This window comes from Protopterus annectens, chromosome 7.part0 (genome assembly GCF_019279795.1).
Source record: "Protopterus annectens isolate FY-2018-M chromosome 7.part0, PAN1.0, whole genome shotgun sequence".
In the NCBI taxonomy this organism is placed as follows: domain Eukaryota; kingdom Metazoa; phylum Chordata; order Ceratodontiformes; family Protopteridae; genus Protopterus; species Protopterus annectens.
The window spans coordinates 517,003,637-517,025,646 of NC_056739.1; the positions used below are offsets into that span (position 1 = coordinate 517,003,637).

The window sequence follows — 22,010 nt, forward strand, 5'->3', positions numbered from 1 at the left end:
ATGTAGGGTAGTGCTCCAGAAGGATCTAGCAGGTGAATAGTGGAGGTGACAGATGATAGGGTAGGACAGTAAGAAGGGTGATAAAGGATGGAGTGGATGATCTGGAGTTGAGGGAGAAGAAGCTGGTGAGGTAGTTCAAGCCAGCTAAAGTGTTTGAGTGAGAGACAGTGATGTGACTTGTAAGTTTGATGTGCTGCAAATCTGGCTATCTTGCTGTAGGTAGATTCAAGTTTGGCAAGGAGTGTGAAGTTGAGGCAAGTAAGAATTTGAGAGCCATAAAATAGACTGGGAAGGAGGTAGACATAAGAGAGAGTTACTTTAGCTTCACTGTTGAGAAACTTTTTGCTATGGTAGAGGAGCCCTAGTTTCTGATGAGTTTTCTTGATACAGTTGTCAATGTGCATATCGAATTTAAGTTGGTCATTAATGATGACACCAAGGAGTTTTGTGCTAGTTTCCACCTCGATGTGTGTGTTATTGAGGGACAGAGGATTTAATGTGGTTGCAGTTTTTAGGAAGAAAAAGCAGTAGCTTTGTTTTTTTTTTTTTTTTATTTGGTTAAGGAAAGCTGGTTATCAGAGAGTCAGTTTTCTACTGAGTTAAAGGAAGTCTGTGTTGTAGAGATGAATTTGAAGGGAGAGTCAGCAATAGTGATGACAGTAGAGTCATCAGCGTATTGGACCAGTGATGACTGAGGACAGGAAGAATAAAGAAGATTAGTGAAGATGTTGAAAAGTAGTGGACCAAGGATGGAACCCTGACGGACACCCATTTTAACTGGTAGAAGAGGGGAGAGTGCAGATTGCCACTTAACTACTTGAGATCTGTCAGTGAGGTAGCTGGAAAACCATGCAACAGTAGCAGGGGAGAAGTTAAGATTGGTTAGTTTGTGCAGAAGGAGAGGGTGACAGATGGTGTCAAAAGCTTTAGAGAGATGTAAGAATAGGCAGGAGACAAGTTTGTTATCTCTGGCAAGGGCTATAGTATTAATGAATGATAGTAGGGCAGTAGTAGTCTAAAACCATGTTGAGTAGGTGTAAGCACATTTTCAGAGTAGGTAGTGCATAACTTGTTTACGTATGCAGTTTTCTAGGACTTTAGACAGAGAGGATGGAAATTGGTCTAAAAATTAGTGATGTCTGAGGAGTTTCCTCCTTTATGTATTGGTAGAGTGAGGAATTGTTTCCATAGAGAAGGGACTTTGGACTCTGAAATGGAGCAGTTGACTAAGATAGATACAGGGAGAGCAAGAGAGTCAGCAGCTAACTGAAGGAAGATGGAAGGAACGTTGTTGGTAGAAGCTGAGCAAGGTTTAAGTTTGGAAAGTAGGGATTTGATGTAGCTAGTGGGTACAGGTTTGAGGGAAAAGGAATTTGATGAGAGAGTGGGATTTGATAGAGAGTGGTTTGAAGTATTATTAAAGGTAGATGAACTGGCACAGGGATTAAATAGTTTGGATATAGAGTCAATGAAATATGTGTTGAAGGTGGAGGCAGTATCTTTGGGAGTGCTATCAGGACAAGATGACAAGTGCAGCACGAGATAAATCAATAAGATACCTTAGCATGGGTTGGGGTGCTATGCTAGTACCCTTGTACTGTATATGTCCTGGCTTTGATATTTTTTAATGAACTTGGGCTGTACCTTTTCACTTTAGACATGCCTTTGCTGGATTTGGTAATTATTGTTATTGTGACTTCTCTTAGCATATATGGGAGTGTGCCCTGTATAAATATTTCTTTAAATATCCTCCTTAATGACCTTGTATGATGCCTTTGAGCATTTCTTATATACTTACCGTTAAACCAGCTGGTCCCAGTGTTTTTCTAACTGCCAAGCTGTTCCTTACCACCCTTATCTTTCCTGCAGAGACTAACTACCTCAGAACTTGTGCATCTTTTTGTTCCATTCTTTCTAGATGAGATTTGTTTTGAAACTCCTGTATTAAACAGTGGTTTTCTGAGGAAGGTATAATGTCAAAGTACAGGCTAGAATAACATTTTATAAATTAACTATCTATATTATCATGTGGGCCAACTATAACTTTGAAAGACTGGTTTGCTAAGATGTTAGATCTTGCCTGCTTTTGGCTAAACTTGAAAGCTAAGAACTTCCTGGTTCTCTCTTCTAATGTGCAATACTGAAGCAAAGCTCTGTAAAGGTAAAAGTTATACCCTCTCATCGAGGCCCTTGATAATGGTGTCTTAGATTGTTTGTAAACCTAAAAAATGCTTTGTTAAAAATGTACCTCGTGATGCATTTGTCCCAGTGCAGCTCAATCGGCTCTTATAATTTGCTCATGAGTGTTGAGTCTAGTAAGGCAGAGTAATTTTGCAGCTACGGAAACGTCTTGCAGCTTCAACTTCTAGCGCTCCTGCCACATGTAAGTTGACATGTTTTTCAAAGAAATGAGATACATGTAGCACTATAACTCTTGCGTAATGAATACCGTAGTCCTTATCTTGCAGTAATAAGGGGAAATCCTCTGCAGCTTGGGCTGCTTCTGTGGGAAATTATTCAAATATTGCTTGCTAACTGCATTATGATCCATGGGAGTAAATGACTTATCTGCTATGTTATGCTGGTAACTGGGACTTAGAAGCTTATTAGTAATTTAATGACCTCAGGATGTCATCAACAGAAGTAGCAAATGTTTATCCCAGTAAAAGAATCAGTCATCAACCATTATGTAGAACAGAACTTTGCTTGCAAGGCTTTTGGCATTTGATCAGGTGCCCTTTGAAGGAATTTGTCCTTCTTTTCTTGTACAGATTGCTCTACAGTATCCACTTCACCAAACTTCTAGCTGTTCTTGCTGAAAAAGAGGGTCATATTTACACTATCTGTAGCTATAAGATCTGCCATCTTGTTAACTTCCTGGGTAGTTTGGGCAGACTGCGGGGAGCAGCAGCAGCTTCACCCTTTCTGTTGGTTGTTGGGTTACTGCAGCCCTTGTAAGTGAAAATGTAACAAACATTCCAAATTCAGTGAGAAGCTACGATCATTTGAAAAATGTTTATGTGGAGTCTTTATACCAGAAGGCATGCAAAAACCCTTCTTTTGACTGTTATTTCAGGTGATACTAGTGAAAATGTCTGGACCTTTTGATTGTTTAATAAGAACTCCAGCCCCTCCCTGATGCTCTCCATCAGGCAAACTTTGTCCATGTAATTTAAGGGTCTGAAGATATTTTACCCAGAGGGTGTACTTATTGTGAGATTGCAGTTTTAAGGAGTCTGGTGTCCATTCATTTCTCATTCCATGACAATATCCATTGTCTTGGCAAGGAGACCCAATGTGTACTTGACCAGGTTGTCTCACTGTCGCTCTCTCTCTCTCTTTCTCATCCTCTCCTTCTGTACCATCTTTCAGGAAAACCATGGATAGGTTGCTGCAACCTTATCTATTTTCAAATTCAGTCACTATATAACCATATATCATTATATTATATAGTTGATATAACCAACTGACTGTAGAGCTGTTACTTCATATAGTGGAATGACATCTTTTATCTAAAATTCTGATAAACTGTCACATATTTTAGGGTACCAGTGAGTGACTTCCAAGAAGTGGAACAAGTCCCTGAAAGGGGTTTTCTTGAAGGTGAGCTAGTAAGATGGCCCTACCAACTTAGTGTGAAAGAGTTTGCAGTGTCTCTGTTATGTTGTTTTGAGGCAAGGCAAAGACAATATGTTAAAAAGAAGTTTAGATGTTAAAGGGTTGAATAGAAATGTTGCCCAGCCACTGACAGCTAAGCAGGCTTCTTCTTGGAAGGTAAGATGGCGGTTTTCACTAGTATCAGGCAGAATTAATTCCACACCTTCTACATCTCCTTTCTGACTTGCTTTCTACCCTCACAGCTTTAAGTCTGTACTCTCTGCCATTTCACTTGTTCTCCTACAGCTCAGAAATGAAGTTAGAGAGAGTGGTCCTGGCCAGAAGTACAAACTATTTTAACTCTCTTGACCACCCCTTCATCTTTTAAAATTTGTTAAACAGGTAAGCCCATTGGACACATGTCCCTTTTCAGGGATGACCTGTGAGCACTGCCCAGTTAAGTAACTTGCTCACAGTCACACAATAATCAAATGGAGGTCGAAGGAATCAAACCCTGTGCTATAGTATGCAGGAAGCAGCTTGTTAATGACTCAGAACTTTAAACCTCTGTGCTTCTCTTACCCAGTGCAATAGTACTTATCACATTTTTCCATTCTAAACTTGTGTCTTAAAATCTTTTAGTGTGCAGTATTTCAGATCATTCTGAGGGAATATCATGTCACAGTGGTGCAGCCCTCCCCATGGTCATCATTAATTAGAATTACAGAGATGGGTTGCTCACATAACTCTATGAATTCCAGTATTTCACCTTCATTTATGTCATTTCACAGATTAGATAATGCAGACCTGAACTGTTGATAATGTGTGCGTGTGTGTGTGTGTGTGTGTGTGTGTGTGTGTGTGTGTGTGTGTGTGTGTGTGTGTGTGTGTGTGTGTGTGTGTGTGTGTGTGTGTGTGTATGTCTACTTTATTTATTTATTTTTTTATTTATTCCCTGTTAACCAGGATAAGACACTGATCCAAACAGACCTTCTTCATGCTCAGCATGGGTGATCACAACCCATAACAGAATGATGTGATCACCTGTTCCAAGGTCTTTTTTTTTTCTGGAGATGATGCAGAAAGTACCCAGCCATCTCTTGTTCAATTCTTATTTTTTTCTTCCAGCTGTACAAAATAATTTGCTTACTAATGAAGTTGGCCGGTTGCCCTGCATGGCTTTTTAGGTCTTGTTCCTCTGGCTCCATTTGCTTCACTGTTCCTTCTGGTAGATAACACCCCTCATTGTACAAGTTAGGAGCAAACAACTACTGTGTCTATTACTGCTTCTCTAAAAGTACAGATGGCTTGGAGGGAGTTGTGCTTAACAGACTACACCTTTCTATTTCATGGATGCTTTATTTTTATCTTTACTTTGCAGAAGCTTATTGCATTACCATCGCTTACACTTAGGGTTGTGGTTAGGAATGGCCTACTATTCAGGTCTGTTGCCAGGTTACAAATAAAAAAATGAATACCTGTCTCACAAGAAGGAAACAAGCTAAGTATTGCATGATTTGTTGCAAGCAGAGAATACATTTTCTTTGAAAAAAAAATGTTTCTAGCATTTAAATGTACTAAATGTTTTAAAAATAACTGTATACAGACAGTCCAAACATACAGCAAACAGTACTTAAACTTGTCCTTTGATATGCAAAATGTACCTGCCAAAGATGAAACTACCACGATATTCCCACCACTTTCTTTTAACATAGGCAGGGCTGCAACAGTCATAGTAGCATAGCTAAGGAAGTTGATTTCCATAAGTTTTCGGATGTGATCCACATTTCCATCAAAATAGCCAAAAGAGGTATTGCCAATATGATTCAAAATTAGCATGTCCAAACCTCCTACAAAAGTAACAGGGAAGCACTGGTAGTCATTGCAGACGTGAAAAAGTGCAATTAAATCATAAGCAGTATGCTACTATGTTACAACAACTCCAACATGGAGCCATAAAAATGAAAATTACATCAAATCACAGACTACACACACAACCATAATTACTGACTTTGTATTTAGTTATATGCAAACAGTATCAGGTCCCAAAAAATACAAGTGATTCATCAAGAAACATAATTTGCAATGTACTGAAACTGAAGAGCCCAGAAGGGTGTTCTTTGCAGCTGCTCTAGTTATCAGTAACAAGTAAGTGCAATGGTTATATAGTCATTATTCAAACATTTAGATAACTTATTTTATTGAATGCTTGTTCACATTTTTCAACAATTACTTCAGTTAGACTGCAACATGAAAACATTAAACCACTTTACACAAGAGTATGCAGACTAAAAGCATTCTTAGATTTTATTTCGTGAGCATATACTGGTCTGAAGTTCTATTTTGCTTCAACAAATAATAAATTGCTTAGCCCACTTGTAAATAAGTAGAGTGTTTACACATGGAATGGCTGAGCTGGCACTGGCAACTGGCTCAGGGTAAACTGGATGGCTGACCAGGCATGAGAATGCATGAGGGGCTACTGTGTACTATGTGCTTTTGTAGGTACCACATGATACAAACTGTGTACTTGTGTGGGTGCCTCTCTGTACAGAATGTATACTTGTGTGGGTGCCACGTGATACAGGCTGTGTACTTGTGTGGGTGCCACATGATACAGACTGTTTACTTCTGTGGGCACCACATGACACAGACTGTGTACTTCTGTGGGTGCCTCTCTGTACAGACTGTGTACTTGTGTGGGCGCCACATGATGCAGGCTGTGTACTTGTGTGGGTGCCACATAATAGAGACTGTCTACTTGTGTGGATGGGCACCTCACTGTACAGACTGTGTACTTGGGTGGGCATCTCATTGTACAGCCTCTGTACTTATGTGGGTGCCACATGACACAGACTGTGTACTCGTGTGGGTACCACATGATACAGACTGTGTACTCATGGGTGCCACATGACAGAATGTGGAGCAGACCTATGTCACTAGCAGTAAACAGCAGTGAATAAAATGAACATGTTAGGAGGCACATCTTGGAATTTGCATGTGTGCCATGATGGAACTATGAACCACACACAAACAGAAAGATTACTGTGGTTCGATCATAGCTGGTACTGTCAAGGAGATTGAAATGATGGTGCCAGGAATGACTACAGTAACAGGTTTTATGTGGTGTGTTCTTGGGCATCAGACTATTCCAATGCAAACATTAACAAGACTGCAAAATAAATAAGAGGTATGTGTTAATTTACTTGACCCCAGAGTAAAAGTTTCCAAAGTGCTGCAGAGCAAATTAATACTATGAGTCAGTATTGAATTTTGGTTATTTTTCCAGTGGTATAGCAACTGTTAAAATCTTTCTTAAGAAAACACCAAAATGTCATTTGGAAGCACCACCATATAAAACACACAGAGGTAGACATGAAAAAGAAAAACAATGTTTTTCAGAAACTACTCAGTGGAAGTTTGGTATACTGACCGCTCGAAACTTATTTGTTTTTCTATCAGGTATCATGGGCGATAAGGAGAAATGGGGACGTGTTGGAATGATAGGGACTGTCTGCTACATTCAGTAAAAATGCATACCTTTGGCATTTGTCATGGTACTTGTCACAGTTTTTCTGTTAAGACATTTTCAACAAATGGTCATGAAATATATCAAAGAAGTCGTGTACCAAGCAGGCATTTTGCATACAGTAAGCAAAACCACCTTTGAAGAGAGACCAGCACTTTGATATTGTCATACTTCACAATGTGAAATCTCATGAGTTTCTTAGGTTGTGCCTAAATGGCTGTCTAATCCAAAAGCACTGGACAGGGCCTACAAAAATGTGGATAATAACTGCATTCTCATGTCTAAAAAAGAAACCCAGAAAGAAAGAAGGATGAGTGAGCGGGAACAAGAAGAAGAACATATGGCTTATATTAAAGCTGCAAATAAAGACTTCCAGTTGTGAATTTTGTCTGATGATAATTACAGTATGGCATGATGTGAGCTCTTTTAAACAAACAATAAGATAGTAACAAACTGAAATGCAAAGGCTACATGAAAAGGTCACGCTTGAGAGCCTAGGCAAGATGACTGACTAAGCCCAAAACACTGGACAGGGCCTGCAGAAATTTAGATAATAGCTACATTCACAGGTCAGAAAAGCAACCAAGAAAGAAAGAAAGAAAGAAAGAAAGAAAGAAAGAAAGAAGAGAAACAGATGAATGATACTGAAGATGCAAATAAATGTATTTATTTACTTACATTTGTTGACCGGGAGTGTCCGACTGGATGTAGGTCCATTTTCAGCGGAGGCCCGGGAAGAAAAGCTCCCCAGTTAAAATAAACAGACAGTAGTTACATTGGATTACATAGCGATTAACAATTTAACATAGCAATTAATAAATAAAGAGTTGCAATTGTGCCTTTTGTTTGAAAAGGTAATCACAATAGGCCAAGACAGTGACAACATGAAGTAGAAAGGCGACAAGAAAAGTCACAGGCTATGGAGGAAGACCAAGCATCAATTAAAGCTAAGTTGCAGGAACATATTCACAAAATAAACTGCTAACACACATAATAAAAAGACAGGGAGAAAAGATGGTGGATCTTGAAAACTAGTCAAGAAGGAGCAACATCAGGAAAATTAGAATACAAGAGAGAATAAGTGACAGTGAACTGGAGCAGCACGTAATGTAGCTATTACAAGAGAGATTTCTGCTACTGAGAAATCAAGAAACACTAACAGGGAGGATAAGGAAAGTGGGAAGGCAGCAAGCAGCAGCAGAAGGCAGACCCAGAAATGATTTGGGATGCTTCCATTCCAGTGCTGTAAAAGACTATACGTTATAGACGATGTTCATAAGTTTAAACAAAGGTATCACACAGAACCAAACAGCACAGGCAGTAAAATTTTGAGCTACTTGTGAGCCATGGACTGGAAGAACAGCCTTAGATGCAGAACAGGTGATGCAAAGACACTGTGAGGGTATGCAACGTCAACGCAGAACTCCCAGCAGGGAAGAAAACAAGATGAGGATGTGGAAAATGCCACACGCCAGTAAAACTGATGTTCAGAAAATAAACAAATCACAATGGTAACCACAAGCAACTGTAAAAAGATACAAGATGGTAAAGATGGTAGAAAAGAAAAACAGTTACATCAACGGGACAGAAAAACAATGCTTTCTCCAAAGGGAGACTTAAGTGCAAAAACAGAAAAATAAGTAGAGGAAGAGAAAGACAAGGGGGAGCTTGAAGGAGATGGACAGATGGTGCAGTGGGTGTTTCGGGGAACTTAGAAGTGTACTGTTGGACAATCAAGGATCTTAACTGTATAGAAGGATTTTTGATGGTGGGCAGAGACTAAGAGGTGGAAGACAGGACTAAAGAAAGCCTGAAAGTGATCAAAGAAATAGAGAAGCAATAAATAAGTGGAAGGAATGGACACTGAAAAATAGAAGACTGTGGGCTAGGCAGGAAAGATGTATTAAGTGAAATAGATCCTTATCTAGGAAACACATCAAAGGGACCACAACATCAAAGCTGTGCAAGCAATATGACAAATTGAACTAATTCCCAGGGCAGTGATGGGTAATGCAGTTAAGGAGAGCAGAGGTGCAAGCCTCCAAGGTGCAGGACAAATTAAATACTAGATAAGTTTTTCATAGCTAAAACTTAATTATATACAATAAATGTGGTAAATATGACTTTAGTATCTTAAGGATAAGACAAAATAAGTAACTACTGCTGATGTAACAACTAGGGGGCATGAAAATGGCAGGAGAAAAGTACTGTAGTAAACAGCTGTAATACTGTAACTAACTAACTAAGTAACTAACTAACTAACTAACTAACTAACTAACTAACTAACTAAATGAAATACTTTGGACTATTACATAAAATGAAGCTGGAGTCCCAGACTACAGAGCAGCACTGGGGAGGGGAGCATGGTGACTGGGAATAGTGTGATATCAATTGATTGCGATATCATTAATAGGTTAGTATATGGTGTACTAGTGCAAAGGGCACTGGAGAGGAACAAGGGAAAGTCAAAAAAGGCCCGTATCTGGGGCATGTCCAAGCACATGCAGGATCCAAAAGGCAAGGATCCAAAGTCCATGGAGGAATGAGAGGTCTGAGTACAGGTAGCCTGCAGAGAATGCAATGTTCAACTCAAGGAGTAGGGCCAGAGCAACTGTTATGCTGAATGCAGTAATCATGAAATTTGTGTGAGATGGGCATAAACAACAAGTAAAGCATAAATAATTACATGTAACATTGGGGGACCATCAAATACTGAAAAAGAAGAAGAATGTAAGGGAAAGCTGAAAAGAATGGAGGAGATTGTTCTATTACAAGATACGACATTGTAAATCAGAGATAGGAAGGAAATAGAGAAGATATTGTATTATGACTACCCAAAGGGAGAAACGGACAATAAGAACGGGGATGAAAAGGCAGCAGTATGTATGTGTCTTTTGGCTTTTCTTGGTTAGGGGTCGCCACAGCGGAACTCCGGTCTGCTAATGACCGGTAGTTGATTTTTACATGCCGAGTTGCCAGCCCTGACGCACAACCTTCAACGAAGGTACACCCATTCACGCATATCTCCACGCAAAAGATGCTCTAGCTGAGAATCGAACCGGACAGCGTCTTACTGTGAGGTGACAATGCTACCGCAGCACCACCACTGCAGATGAGTAGCGACTATATTTCATAGAGGGTTTCAGACAACCACAGAGAAAGTGATAAAAAGGGGATAGACATGTGAATCATCTGTCAGGGAAGGGCAGAAGGTACACACTAGACAAAAGGAAACATATTCACCAATTACAGATGACAGGAATGAAGAAAGACTCTACAAGAACTTTTCTGTTAACTGGGCACAGACAAGAGGAGATGAAATACAGATAATTGGAAAGGACTGCAATATCACCACAGAAAAGGAAAAATACAGGTTGTACAGAAGGACAGAATATGACAAAACAATGATACAAGAACTAGACCAAAAAATGAAAAAGAGGGAGGGTTGTTGAGCACATGGAAAGAAAGGTATCCAATCGAGAGTGAATACACCTTCACAAGACACATTTTGGTAATGGCAAATAGGTCAGACAGGTTCTTAGGGAAGGAAAACCTAATGGAAATAATGGAAGGAATCCAAATACAGGAGACAAATATCAGATCATGAAGCAATGATTCATAAGGTAAGTGTGCAGGAACAGAAAGGAAGAGGGTGAAGGTGAACCTGCCATTAGTGGAAGGAAACATAGTAGAAGTAAACACATGGACTAGTGAAGGAATCAACACAGGATAATACAGAAGACAGGAACAAACTGGAAGAGGACTGGCATGATGGGATCAAATTCAGTTTCAGAGGAAAACTAATGGCAGCAGAAGGAAAGAATAAATGGAAAGGAAGGAAGGGTGACCGAGTATGACAGAAAGAAGTAGAGGCAGTACAGAAGGAAGCCAGGAGCGATGAAAGCAGAAGGAACGTGCTACAGAACAGAGAAAAATAAGAATGGAACTGAATACTTAAATTATTACAATACAAAAAATTTAACAATGTTACTGGAGGAATTGCCAGTGGGCAGTGGAGAAGGCACAAAATGCTAGAAAAAGCAGGATGAGAGAGAGAGAGAGAGAGTGAGGTGCAGTGGATAAGGGAAAGGAATGGAGAACATTTAGAAGAGGATGATCTATTTATGGAAAGATTTAAGGGATACTACACAGAGATTTACAAACAACAGGAAGGGACAGAAGCCTCAAAATGGAAATGGAGAAAGTGTTGGGAGAGACAGAGAAAAATACTGCAGGATGAACAAAGAGACAAGCCACATTCAGAGGTGTAAAGAGATGAGATAAGGAAAGCCATATACAAAATGGAGAGAAAAGCTAGAAGGACAGAAGGATTCCCCATAGAATTTTACAAATGAGTAAGGAAGGAAATGTGGAATATCCTAGAGAAGGAATGCAAGATAATTATAGGTAAGGCCTTTCATATCATGTAGTGGGAATTATTATGGAATACAATGCAGCAAAGGCGGTTAGGGGAAAGGTTCACATGTTGAACATAGACCATATACCAACATTCATTAAAAGAAAATGCTCTTAAATGGAGAACTATCTGAGAAGGAAAGGATACAAAGGGGGACCTACTATCCTCAGGCCTGTTCACACTCGTGATCAAGGAGATGGCAATGGAAGTCAACAGTTTAGCAATGTTTAAAGAAGAGAATAAAATCTCTATGTTTTTATTGGACATTGCATGTTAATGTCACAGGATCATGTGGCATACTTGACCTGGGTTCAATTAGCGTCTCAGGTGATTGATTGACTGAGTGGTAGGGGAGGGATGGGTAGTTATGTAGGGAGGGATGAGTAGTTATGTAGGCATTCCCCAGTACTGGCTGGTGATATCACCACTTCTGCCTTAAGGGGACTGCAGGGTTTCTTGAATGGAAAGTCCCTTGGAGAAGTGAGGGGACATCCTTCACTACCAACTCATTGCACATCAGGGCTGGGAGAAAATAGAAAAATTCTCAAACAACTCCTGACGGCTGCCTGAATGGTAGTCTGTCCTGGTCAAACCTTGACCCAGTGATGGAAAATAAATAGCTTGATTAGGTGTGGGGGGGGTGATAATTAACACATAGTGGGGCAAAGAGAGAAAAAAACATTGATTCATAGTTCTATTTCATACAATTAAAGCATATATACATGCACCATCAGACTTTTTTGTAAATTAAGCAGAATCCTTACAGACATGGAATAATGCATTTTAAAAGTTATGCAGGTGAGAATTGTTCATATTGACACCTTAATGTTTTTCCTCCACATATTTTTCATACCCTGACTTCATGGCCCTGACCCTATATCACTCAAATTCTCCAATCAGATTTTGCCTGGTGCCACAGTTCAGCTCAAACTTCATCTGGCAGACTTAAAACTGATAATTGTTGCATGTTGCTGCCTCTGACTGTGAACACTGTTAAAAGGAATGCTGCATATGGTAACATTGGTTTAGGCTACATGAAATGAGGGGCACGGTCCAAGGGACTATACCTGAGCATTTTATTTACAGGCAAAGTGCTACAGTGCTTTATCATGCCAGCAATACTTCTATTACCTTATACTGCCAAATTGAATTACAAAGCTAGTTATATATGTCTACAACTAAAAGTGCCACTGAAGCAAGGAAATTATGGCTAAACCACAAGATCAGAAGGGAATGTTGCAGAAGGATTTGAAAATAATTTTAGAGATAATTCAGTGATAATAAATATATCTCCAAAACTAATTATGAGGAATGATACATTTGTTGAAAAGGATAAAGTGTTAACATAAATTAAGTAAATGCATGATATAACTGGTTCTTGTGGCAGCACAGAAAGCTTACATCAGTTTGGCTGTTTTTTGCAACAAAGGATTCTATACTTGAGCCTATTTTGGTATTGTATTGTTGATTTTGTGGCACAGTGGTTGGTTTTCATCTGGTTCCAGATGACTGTATTTTTTTTATCTTTAAGTATTCTGATTGTAATTTTTCGTGGTCATGTTATTTTATATTATTATATGACGTTTCTACCTTATTGGACTAGGAAGTATTTGGAGGGGGTTTGTGAGTTGATTATCTAGTGGGTGGTTTTCTACTCTCATTTTGAGGTACTTTTTATAACAAGAGTTAATATTCTTTAAATATTTATTTTAGTAATACAGGATGATTATATTTGGATTTGCTAAGGTTATTGGATTATTAATAGCTTATTTTTAGCTAATTTGGATGGCTGAAATCAGATCTGTGCTCAGAGGATCATAGGACATTACTAAGCTATTAACACAGAGGTCATTTTACGCCTAACCGTTTCAACCCAATGTAATATCGCAGAGGTATTAGTCAATTCCCAAGATTGTATTCAGTGATGACTGCCCATGTCCAGGAGGGTTTTGGGCACAATTCACACTAAGAATTTATGGTGCCCCATCCAGCCATCCAGGTTCCTCCTGAACAGTGTCATAGAGGTGCTCTGTTTCACACGAATTGGTAGCATGTTCCAAAAACATGACAGTTGCTGGGAGATAAATCTGTCCCTCTTGCATGTCCTATTTAAGTCATGGGCCACATTTAATTCCCTGGAAAGGGTAGCCCTAGACCCATTTGATTTACGGATAAGCAGTAAGTTCATTAGGTTTGGGTCTTGGGTTATTCTATAAGCCAAGCATGTCTACCATAAGAAGTCTATATGATATGGAATATAGTGACAGGGATTAAGGGAACTTCAGTAGGACAAGTATTGCCAGGGATATAACAACACATTTGTTGATACTCCAAGAATGTTTATTAAAAAAGTACAGTTTTGTACCTACCATAAATGTAGATGTTCGAAGATCCACATTGCTGCAGTCCTAACACTTGGGTAGTCCGCTGTCCCTCGGTCGGCCCGAATATCAGAGTATAAGGCTGACGTCGGTCAAGGCGCATTTGACTGACATCAGAACGTCAGGGTACAAATGCGCATGACCGACGCCATATCCTCAGTCTTTTCTTGCCCCAGATGTCAGAAGACCCTAAAAAGAAAGGTCAAAACCCATAGACAACAACTAAACAACCAACTAGCCTAACACCAAAAATATGTATAATATATACAATATATACAAAATGCAATATACCTCAGATGGATAACCCAACCCACACAACCACCTCAAACAACAGAGGGAAGGAGGGAGGTTTGACTGCAGCAATGTGGATCTTCGAACATCTACATTTATGGTAGGTACAAAACTGTACTATGTTCTTCATCTCACATTGCTGCAGTCCTAACACTTGGGTAGAATCCCAAAGCAGAGGTAAGGAGGATGGCTAAACTATAATGAAGCAGGAGCTGCCAAAATGCCCTGCAACACAGCAGTGGCAAAACCAGCCCTGGATTTAGAGTACAGTGGAAGGTGGTAATGCCTAGAGAAGGTATGCACTGAACTCCAAGTGGCTGCCTCAAAATATCCTTAGTAGCCACCCCTCAAAAAGCTGTCGAAGTGGCAGTAGCCCTAGTGGAATGAGGTCTAATCCCAGCTGGAATCTCTTTGCCATGATGGGAATAACAGAAAGCAATGCAAAATCCAATCCACTTAGAAATAGTTTGTTTTGACACCGCTGCCCTGAGAGCACAAAGCAAAAGAAACTAATAACTGCTGAGATTGTCTGAACCCTTTAGTTCTGTCCAAATAATATCACTGCCTGTGTACATCTAAAGTGTGCAAAATCTTTTCCCCTTTAGTTTGGGGATTTGCATAAAAAGTAGGCAAATGAATAGTTTGGTTTAAAGCCACACTAGAAACCACTTTAGGCATAAAGGAAGGATTAGTACGAAGATACCCTATCCTTGTGGAAAATTAAGAAAGGCTCAACTGCCATAAGGGCCTGCAATTCAGAAACCCTTCTTGCAGAGGTAATGGCCAACAAAAAAGCAGTCTTCCATGACAAATATTTTAACTCAGCAGTAGCTGCAGGCTCAAAAGGTTGTAGAGTGAGTTTCTCCAACACAAAATTGAGATCCCAAGCAGGAGTAGGCGGGGTCTTATATTCTTTGCCCCTCTAAGAAATTGCTTGAATAAAGGATGAGAGAACAATGGTGGGTCACAATCGTAGTGAGCTGAAATTGCTGCAGCATGAATCTTAATAGAAGAGAAGGACAAACCTTTGTCCAATAACTCAGTAAGATATTGAAGAGCCACACTTAAATCAGGCTCAGAAACATCCAAATCCTTAGCTGCACCAAAATAAAAATCTCTTCCATTTATCTGTACACTTTCCTTGTACTAGGCCTTCTAGCTTCCAAAATCACATTCAAAACTTGTTGTGGAAGTTGAGACCCTCTATGGTTTAAAACAGAATATGCCATGCTGTTAGGTGAAGAGAGTGAAGTTTGACATTGAGCAAATGACTGTCCTCCTGGGACAACAGATGTGGAATCAAAGGCAAAGGCCATGGAGGCTTCCATACTAGACTTCTCAGTAGTGGGTACCAGTGCTGTCGAGGCCAATCTGGAGCTATCAAAATCATCCTTGGCTTGTCCTGTCTGACCTTCAGAAGTACCTCTGGGAGGAGAGGCAGAGGTGGAAAGGCATACACATGAAGATTTTTCCAACTGAAAGAAAGAGCATCCACTTTCCAAGCTGTGGGATGAAACCGCCAGGCAAAACTTTGGCAGCTGGTAGTGGAGAAGCGAACAGATCTATGTCTGGAGTTCCCCAGGACACTGTCAATTTCTGAAATACATGAAGATCCAGTTTCCACTCGTGGGGATCCATGATTTGTCTGCTTAACACATCTGCTAAGGAGTTCTGTGCTCCCGGCAGATACCTTGCCTGAAGACGTTGTAAACTGAGAGCAGTCTCCCACAAAATCATTGCTTGCCTGCATAGAGGATAAGAATGTGTTCCCCCTTGCTTGTTGATGTACCACATGACAGTTGTGTTGTCTGTTAGAATCAACACCTGCCCTGGAAGAAGTAAATCCTTGAAAGCTATTAATGCAAACTGGACTGCTAACATCTCCTTCATGTTGATATGTAGATGTTGTAGTCTGGCAGGCCACTTGTCTTGTATCCACTTTCCATTTAGATGAGCTCCCTAAGCTATGTCTGAGGCATCTGTCGTTAAAATCTGACTCGCCTCTGGCCGGGTCACAGAGAGTCCCTTGTTTAGGTGACATTCCTGAGCCCACCACAAAAATTCCTTTTGAATGCAAGGTAGTATTTGAATGACAGTGTCCAGATCCTGGCAGTGCTGTGTCCATACATTTTGAGATACCATTGTAGCTTCCTCATATGCAGTTTGGCATTGGGAAGCACCAGAATACAAGATGCCATGAACCCTAAGGCTTGAAGGACTGTCCTTGCAGTCAGCCCGGACTGATGAGATAGCTGATGGAAGTAAAGGGATAGACTCTTTTGTTTGTCCGGGGTTAAAAAGGCCATCTGGGATGCTGTATTCAGTCTCACACCCAGAAAGCACATGTCCTGAGAGGGTACTAGACTGGACTTTATTTCGTTCACAGAATACCCCAGGCATCTTAGCACTGCTATCACATATTCTAAATGATGAAGAAGCTCTTCCCTTCCTTGAGCCAGAATCAGGCAGTCGTCCAAATAAGGATAGATCTGTATTTAACCAACTCTGACTTCGGTCTGAAACTCCGAATTCGAAATATTTCAGAACGCCGAACGGCACTTGCAACACTGCTTCTGCATCGGACCATGCGGCAAAAAAGACTGAGGATATGACGTCGGTCATGCGATTTGTACCCTGGCGTTCTGATGTCAGTCCGCCCTGACCGACGACGCAGCCTTCTCTGATATTCGGGCCGACCGAGGGACAACGGACTACCCAAGTGTTAGGACTGCAGCAATGTGAGATGAAGAACATCTGTCTACATAGTGTACCAGTTGCATGTCTTTATATTACCTTGATTTACCAGTAAGATGAATACAAAATTTCTTGGAGAATGGGTTGTAAAAAGGAAATTTCTTATACTGTAGTTTTAAGGAATGATATCCTTTATTAGCCCTGAAATGCATTCCCCATTTCTACAGTACATTTCATTTATTACAAATGCCAGAACCATTTCTATTCTAGTTCTCCATTTTTCACTGTTTGCTCTTTCTATATTTAAATTGATATTGCACGTTGAATTCAGTGGGCTGTAATATTCACATATGCTATGTATATCAGCTCCCTTCTAGATAAGCACTAATACCTACCTCTCTCAGTTTTCTCCTCTACCTCTAGTGCCGATAACTCTTTTCCTTTAAACCTGTCCAAACTTCTTACATAAAAAGCTCCTCAGCAAACTTAAACCCTACTGCCTTGCTGTTGACCAACTCCCCAACAAATTATTAAATATCACTGCTCCATCTATCGCCTATCCTACCTCTATCCTTATCAATCGTTCTATCTCTGAACAATATATACAGTACCTCACCTCTGGAAAATCTCACGCATCATCCCCCTCCACAACGAAGGCCTCTCCAGAGATATCACAAACTACCATCCCATAGCCATCCTAGTCCAACCACAGGTCAATGCAAGGTCCCTTAGATCTTCGGACAGGCTAATGCTAAAAATTACCCAGTCTCACTACCATGGCAACTCCCTCTATTCTAATAAAATAGCCAAGACCTGGAATGCTCACCCCCAACACATTCAAAACACTCCCAACTATTCTTCCTTTAACACAAAAATAAAAGAACATCTCAAATCCACCTGCCTCTGCCCTTGTAGTTCTCCTGGATAATCCATCCTACCTGCCAGTGCTTTCACAATCTTCCTCTCAAAGGAGTTTTAAACTGTGGCTCAAGCCCATTAGAATTGTAACTACATTGTGAACAATGCATCTGTTGTAATGTGCTATGATGAATGTCACTATGTAATGTTTCTCTGTCAATCAATTTGTTCATTGAAGTTTTGTAATTTTGATCTGGTTCCTGTTAGTATTCATACACTCAGTTATCTGCAATGCTGTACATAGTATGCTCTGTGATTAATTTTGTCTCTGTTAGTATTCAAATATTCAAATACTCAGTTATCGGCAATTTCTGTACATAATATACTCTGGACTTCTTGTGTATACTATAATATTTTGCATTATTTTGTGTTATTATTAGCACTATTATTGTATGTGGAGCTTTTCTCCCCGGGTCTTCGCTGAAAACAGGCTCCATGGCCCAGTCGGAAACTACCCAGTTAACAAATGTAAATAATTAAATAAATACATAAATAAATATATTAACAGTTAAACAGGGTTTTAGTACCTTCTATAGTGTTTCATGAGTGAACTTCTAGTGGGTGTCTCTCTCTGTACACACACACACACACACACACACACACACACACACACACACACACACACACACACACACACACACACACACACACACACACACACACACACACACACACACACACACACACACACACACACACACACACACACACACACACACACACACACACACACACACATGCGTGCGCTCACACACACTCACACAAACACACATGCACACTGTTGATTTTTTGGCAATTTAGGGATAGCAAGAGTTATTATAGAATTTATTAGTGTTATAGCTTAGTTATGCACTTTAGTTAGTTTAACCAGTCCTTTTGGACAATAATACCATTCCTATTTGACAGCTGAGTCAGTGTGTTTTAGTTTATATTTAATTTATTTATTTTGTGCGTTTATATATTTTTTATTTTTTTAAATAATGGAATAATCACTTTCATTTCTATGGGTATATGTGTATGTAGTGTGTGTGTGTGTGTGTGTGTGTGTGTGTGTGTGTGTGTGTGTGTGTGTGTGTGTGTGTGTGTGTGTGTGTGTGTACGTGGGGCACACTGCTCAGCCTCTTCATGCCTCTCAACTGTACAGATTTTCTCAGAATGTCCAGATTTTTGACTCTTAACGTTGTTGTGTTCGATTCTCAGCTAGAGCGTCTTCTGTGTGGAGGCATGCGTGACTGGGCGTGCCTTCGTTGAAGGGTGTGCGTCAGGGCTGGTAACTCGGCACGTAAAAATCCACTACCAAACATTAGCAGACCGGAGTTCCGCTGTGGTGACCCCTAACTGGGGTAAGCCGAAAGACACAACAACATAACATTTTTGGTCTGTTCCCCATATAATTTGTGATTTTCTGCCAAATCATTCAGGATGACATCACTAAATAATTCTAAATAATGGCAGACATTTGAGTTTCAGACTCAGTATCCTTCAGAAAATGTATAATAATGCAAAATCTGTCATTCTAGCAACTTTCTAGGTTTACAGGAGCATTATTTAAAATCTGTCCCTACTTTTGGGCCTTTGTCCTCCCATTATTTCTGGCTTTGTCCAGAATTCTTGTGCTATGAGGTTGAGAGGTCTGCTCTTCACATAAGAATCAGGGACAAAACTGCTCATATAGACTTAGAAAGTTGCTACAATAAGAGGTTTTACATTAGTGTACATTTTATGAAGGATATGAAGTCTGAAACTCAGATGTCTGTCATTATTTAGTGGCAGAATTCTTCAAAGATTCACCAGAAAACCACATATTTTATGATGAACATACCAAAATATGAGACAAAAATCTGGACATTATGCAAGATTCTGGAGAGTTGAGAGGTATGCATGGTGATCTGGTCTATGATATAGGAAATATCTTCTACTCCAGGCTTAGAGAATTAGGAAATATGTTTTAAGATAAGTGGGGTAGTCACAAGTAAAAAAGAATGAGTTCCCTGTTTCTCAAGTGCATATCATAAATCGCACAAACCAGACTCATGCATGTATTTAGTATTTTTTTATGTGCATTTTTAAGTTACAGTAAAGTTTTCCATTGCTGTCAGCAGACTAAATTAAATGCTCGGGTTTCTACTGAATATGGATTTAGGTAATTTGCATGTTTTTGGAACTGAAATGTCACATGGGAAGTTTACTACTCTAGTACAAGGTACTGTTTTGGTAGTGACTGCCGAGATGTGGCCAATATTCTGCTTCTGTTTTTTTCTTTTTTTGTAATATTTGATTCTAATATGATTGGGATAAATTTGTGTGTGTACTTTGTGTGGTATGTGTGTGAAGTTACAGTTTATTTTTATACTGAAGTGAATGGAATATGGAACCGTTTACATTTTTTTATATTTTGTTTACTATTTTCTTTAGGTGTAGATTTTTCATTTATTGAAAAGTATGTTTTATGTATCTGTATCTGTATTTTGCACATGCAGTGTGTGAACATTTTATTTGGCCAAAAAGCGCAGACCACTGTCTTCTACTGGTGTTACTCCTCAATCTCGGATGCAGGGAGTCACTACTGACCCTTATCTGAGCAAACATCTGACCAAACATGAAACCCTCCCATTATCTGAGAGGAGAATGAGGTGTACCGGTGGTGCTTGCATCTGCATTATACTCATGAGCACAGTGGGGTTTTTTTTATTTATATTGCCCCACTCAATTCTTTATCTCAGTGCCTGACATACAATGTCATACGGCTCCTACACCCAAGAAGGTCTGGTGCTGTATGCCCATGTATTATGTAAGCACAGCAGGCATATCATGGTATCAGCACCACTGTTGCTATCTCTGCTTATGACCCCTTCCCTCCTCATGGAACAGTAGGTAAAATACCACTGTCTTCCTTGGTTTAGTTTTTAACAATTAACATAAGGTAGATTTGGGGGAATATTAATAAGGTTGATGAAGCACCAAGAATGTACATAGATTTTTGATGATACACCATGAATATAGATAAAACATATCTAAACACTGGTCTAAAACATCAGCAGCCATCTCTGCATCATCATGAATTCCTTACACACGTCTAGACATAACTGAGATCTACCATTAGGGGATGTATATATATATATATATATATATATATATATATATATATATATATACACACACACACATATATATATATATATATATATATATATATATATATATATATATATATATATATATATATATATATATATATATATATATATATATATATATATATATATATATATATATATATATATATATATATATATATATATATATATATATATATATATATATATATATATATATATATATATATATATATATATATATATATATATATATATATATATATATATATATATATATATATATATATATATATATATATATATATATATATATATATATATATATAGACAAATATATATATATATATATATATATATATATATATATATATTTATATAAAATATATACACGACTAATATTATATATATAAAACACATACACACATCTATAGACACACACAAACACACACACATACACACACACGCACACACAGACACATATAAATATATATATATATATAATATATATATTAGTTGCATACGTATTTATGCATAAATATACACACATACATATGTATACACGGGTCTACTTCTTAATCTTGAAAGCTCATAATCTCAAAATTCTAAATACTGAGTCCAAAATCTTGAAAGTTCAAAATACTGAAAACTCAAAATACTGAATTTCATAATATCGAAAAAACAGAGTACACCAACACTTACAATATTCCAGCACAACTCCATAACAAAACATATTACTCTTCTCCAACTATAAAAAGGGGGACAAGTGCCCCTGCACCCTCCACCCCGCTACTTAAATATGTCAACTCCAAGATCGCACTCCACAGAGGAAAATGGCAAACATATCATTATGTGCTTCATGAGTGCCTGTTGTAACCTTAGTCATGTTCCCTTTTAATTTGCTACACCACAACATAACTCATCTTAGTGTAGTAAAGTGCGATCTTGGAGTTGATATATTTAAATAGCAGGGGGTGTGGGGGGCACAGCCCCCCACATGGGGGCTGTGCCCCCCTGCTAATAGATGGAGTAAACTAATAGGCTTTGTCTTTTATTTGTTTCTCTAT

At 39.0% G+C, this 22,010-nt stretch overlaps 1 protein-coding gene across 2 annotated transcripts in view; it reads right to left on the reverse strand.

Moving 5' to 3' along the window:
* HSD11B1 (hydroxysteroid 11-beta dehydrogenase 1) overlaps nucleotides 1-22,010 on the reverse strand; it is a 247,887-nt gene that overhangs the window by 149,083 nt on the left and 76,794 nt on the right. The window contains exon 4 of one of the 2 annotated variants that reach the window (XM_044077130.1): nucleotides 5,262-5,447. The exons of the other annotated variant lie outside the window; for it this stretch is intronic. Within the exon in view, the coding sequence (XP_043933065.1) occupies nucleotides 5,262-5,447 (186 nt within the window). The remainder of the gene's footprint in view (nucleotides 1-5,261; nucleotides 5,448-22,010) is intronic. 2 annotated transcript variants of the gene reach the window in all.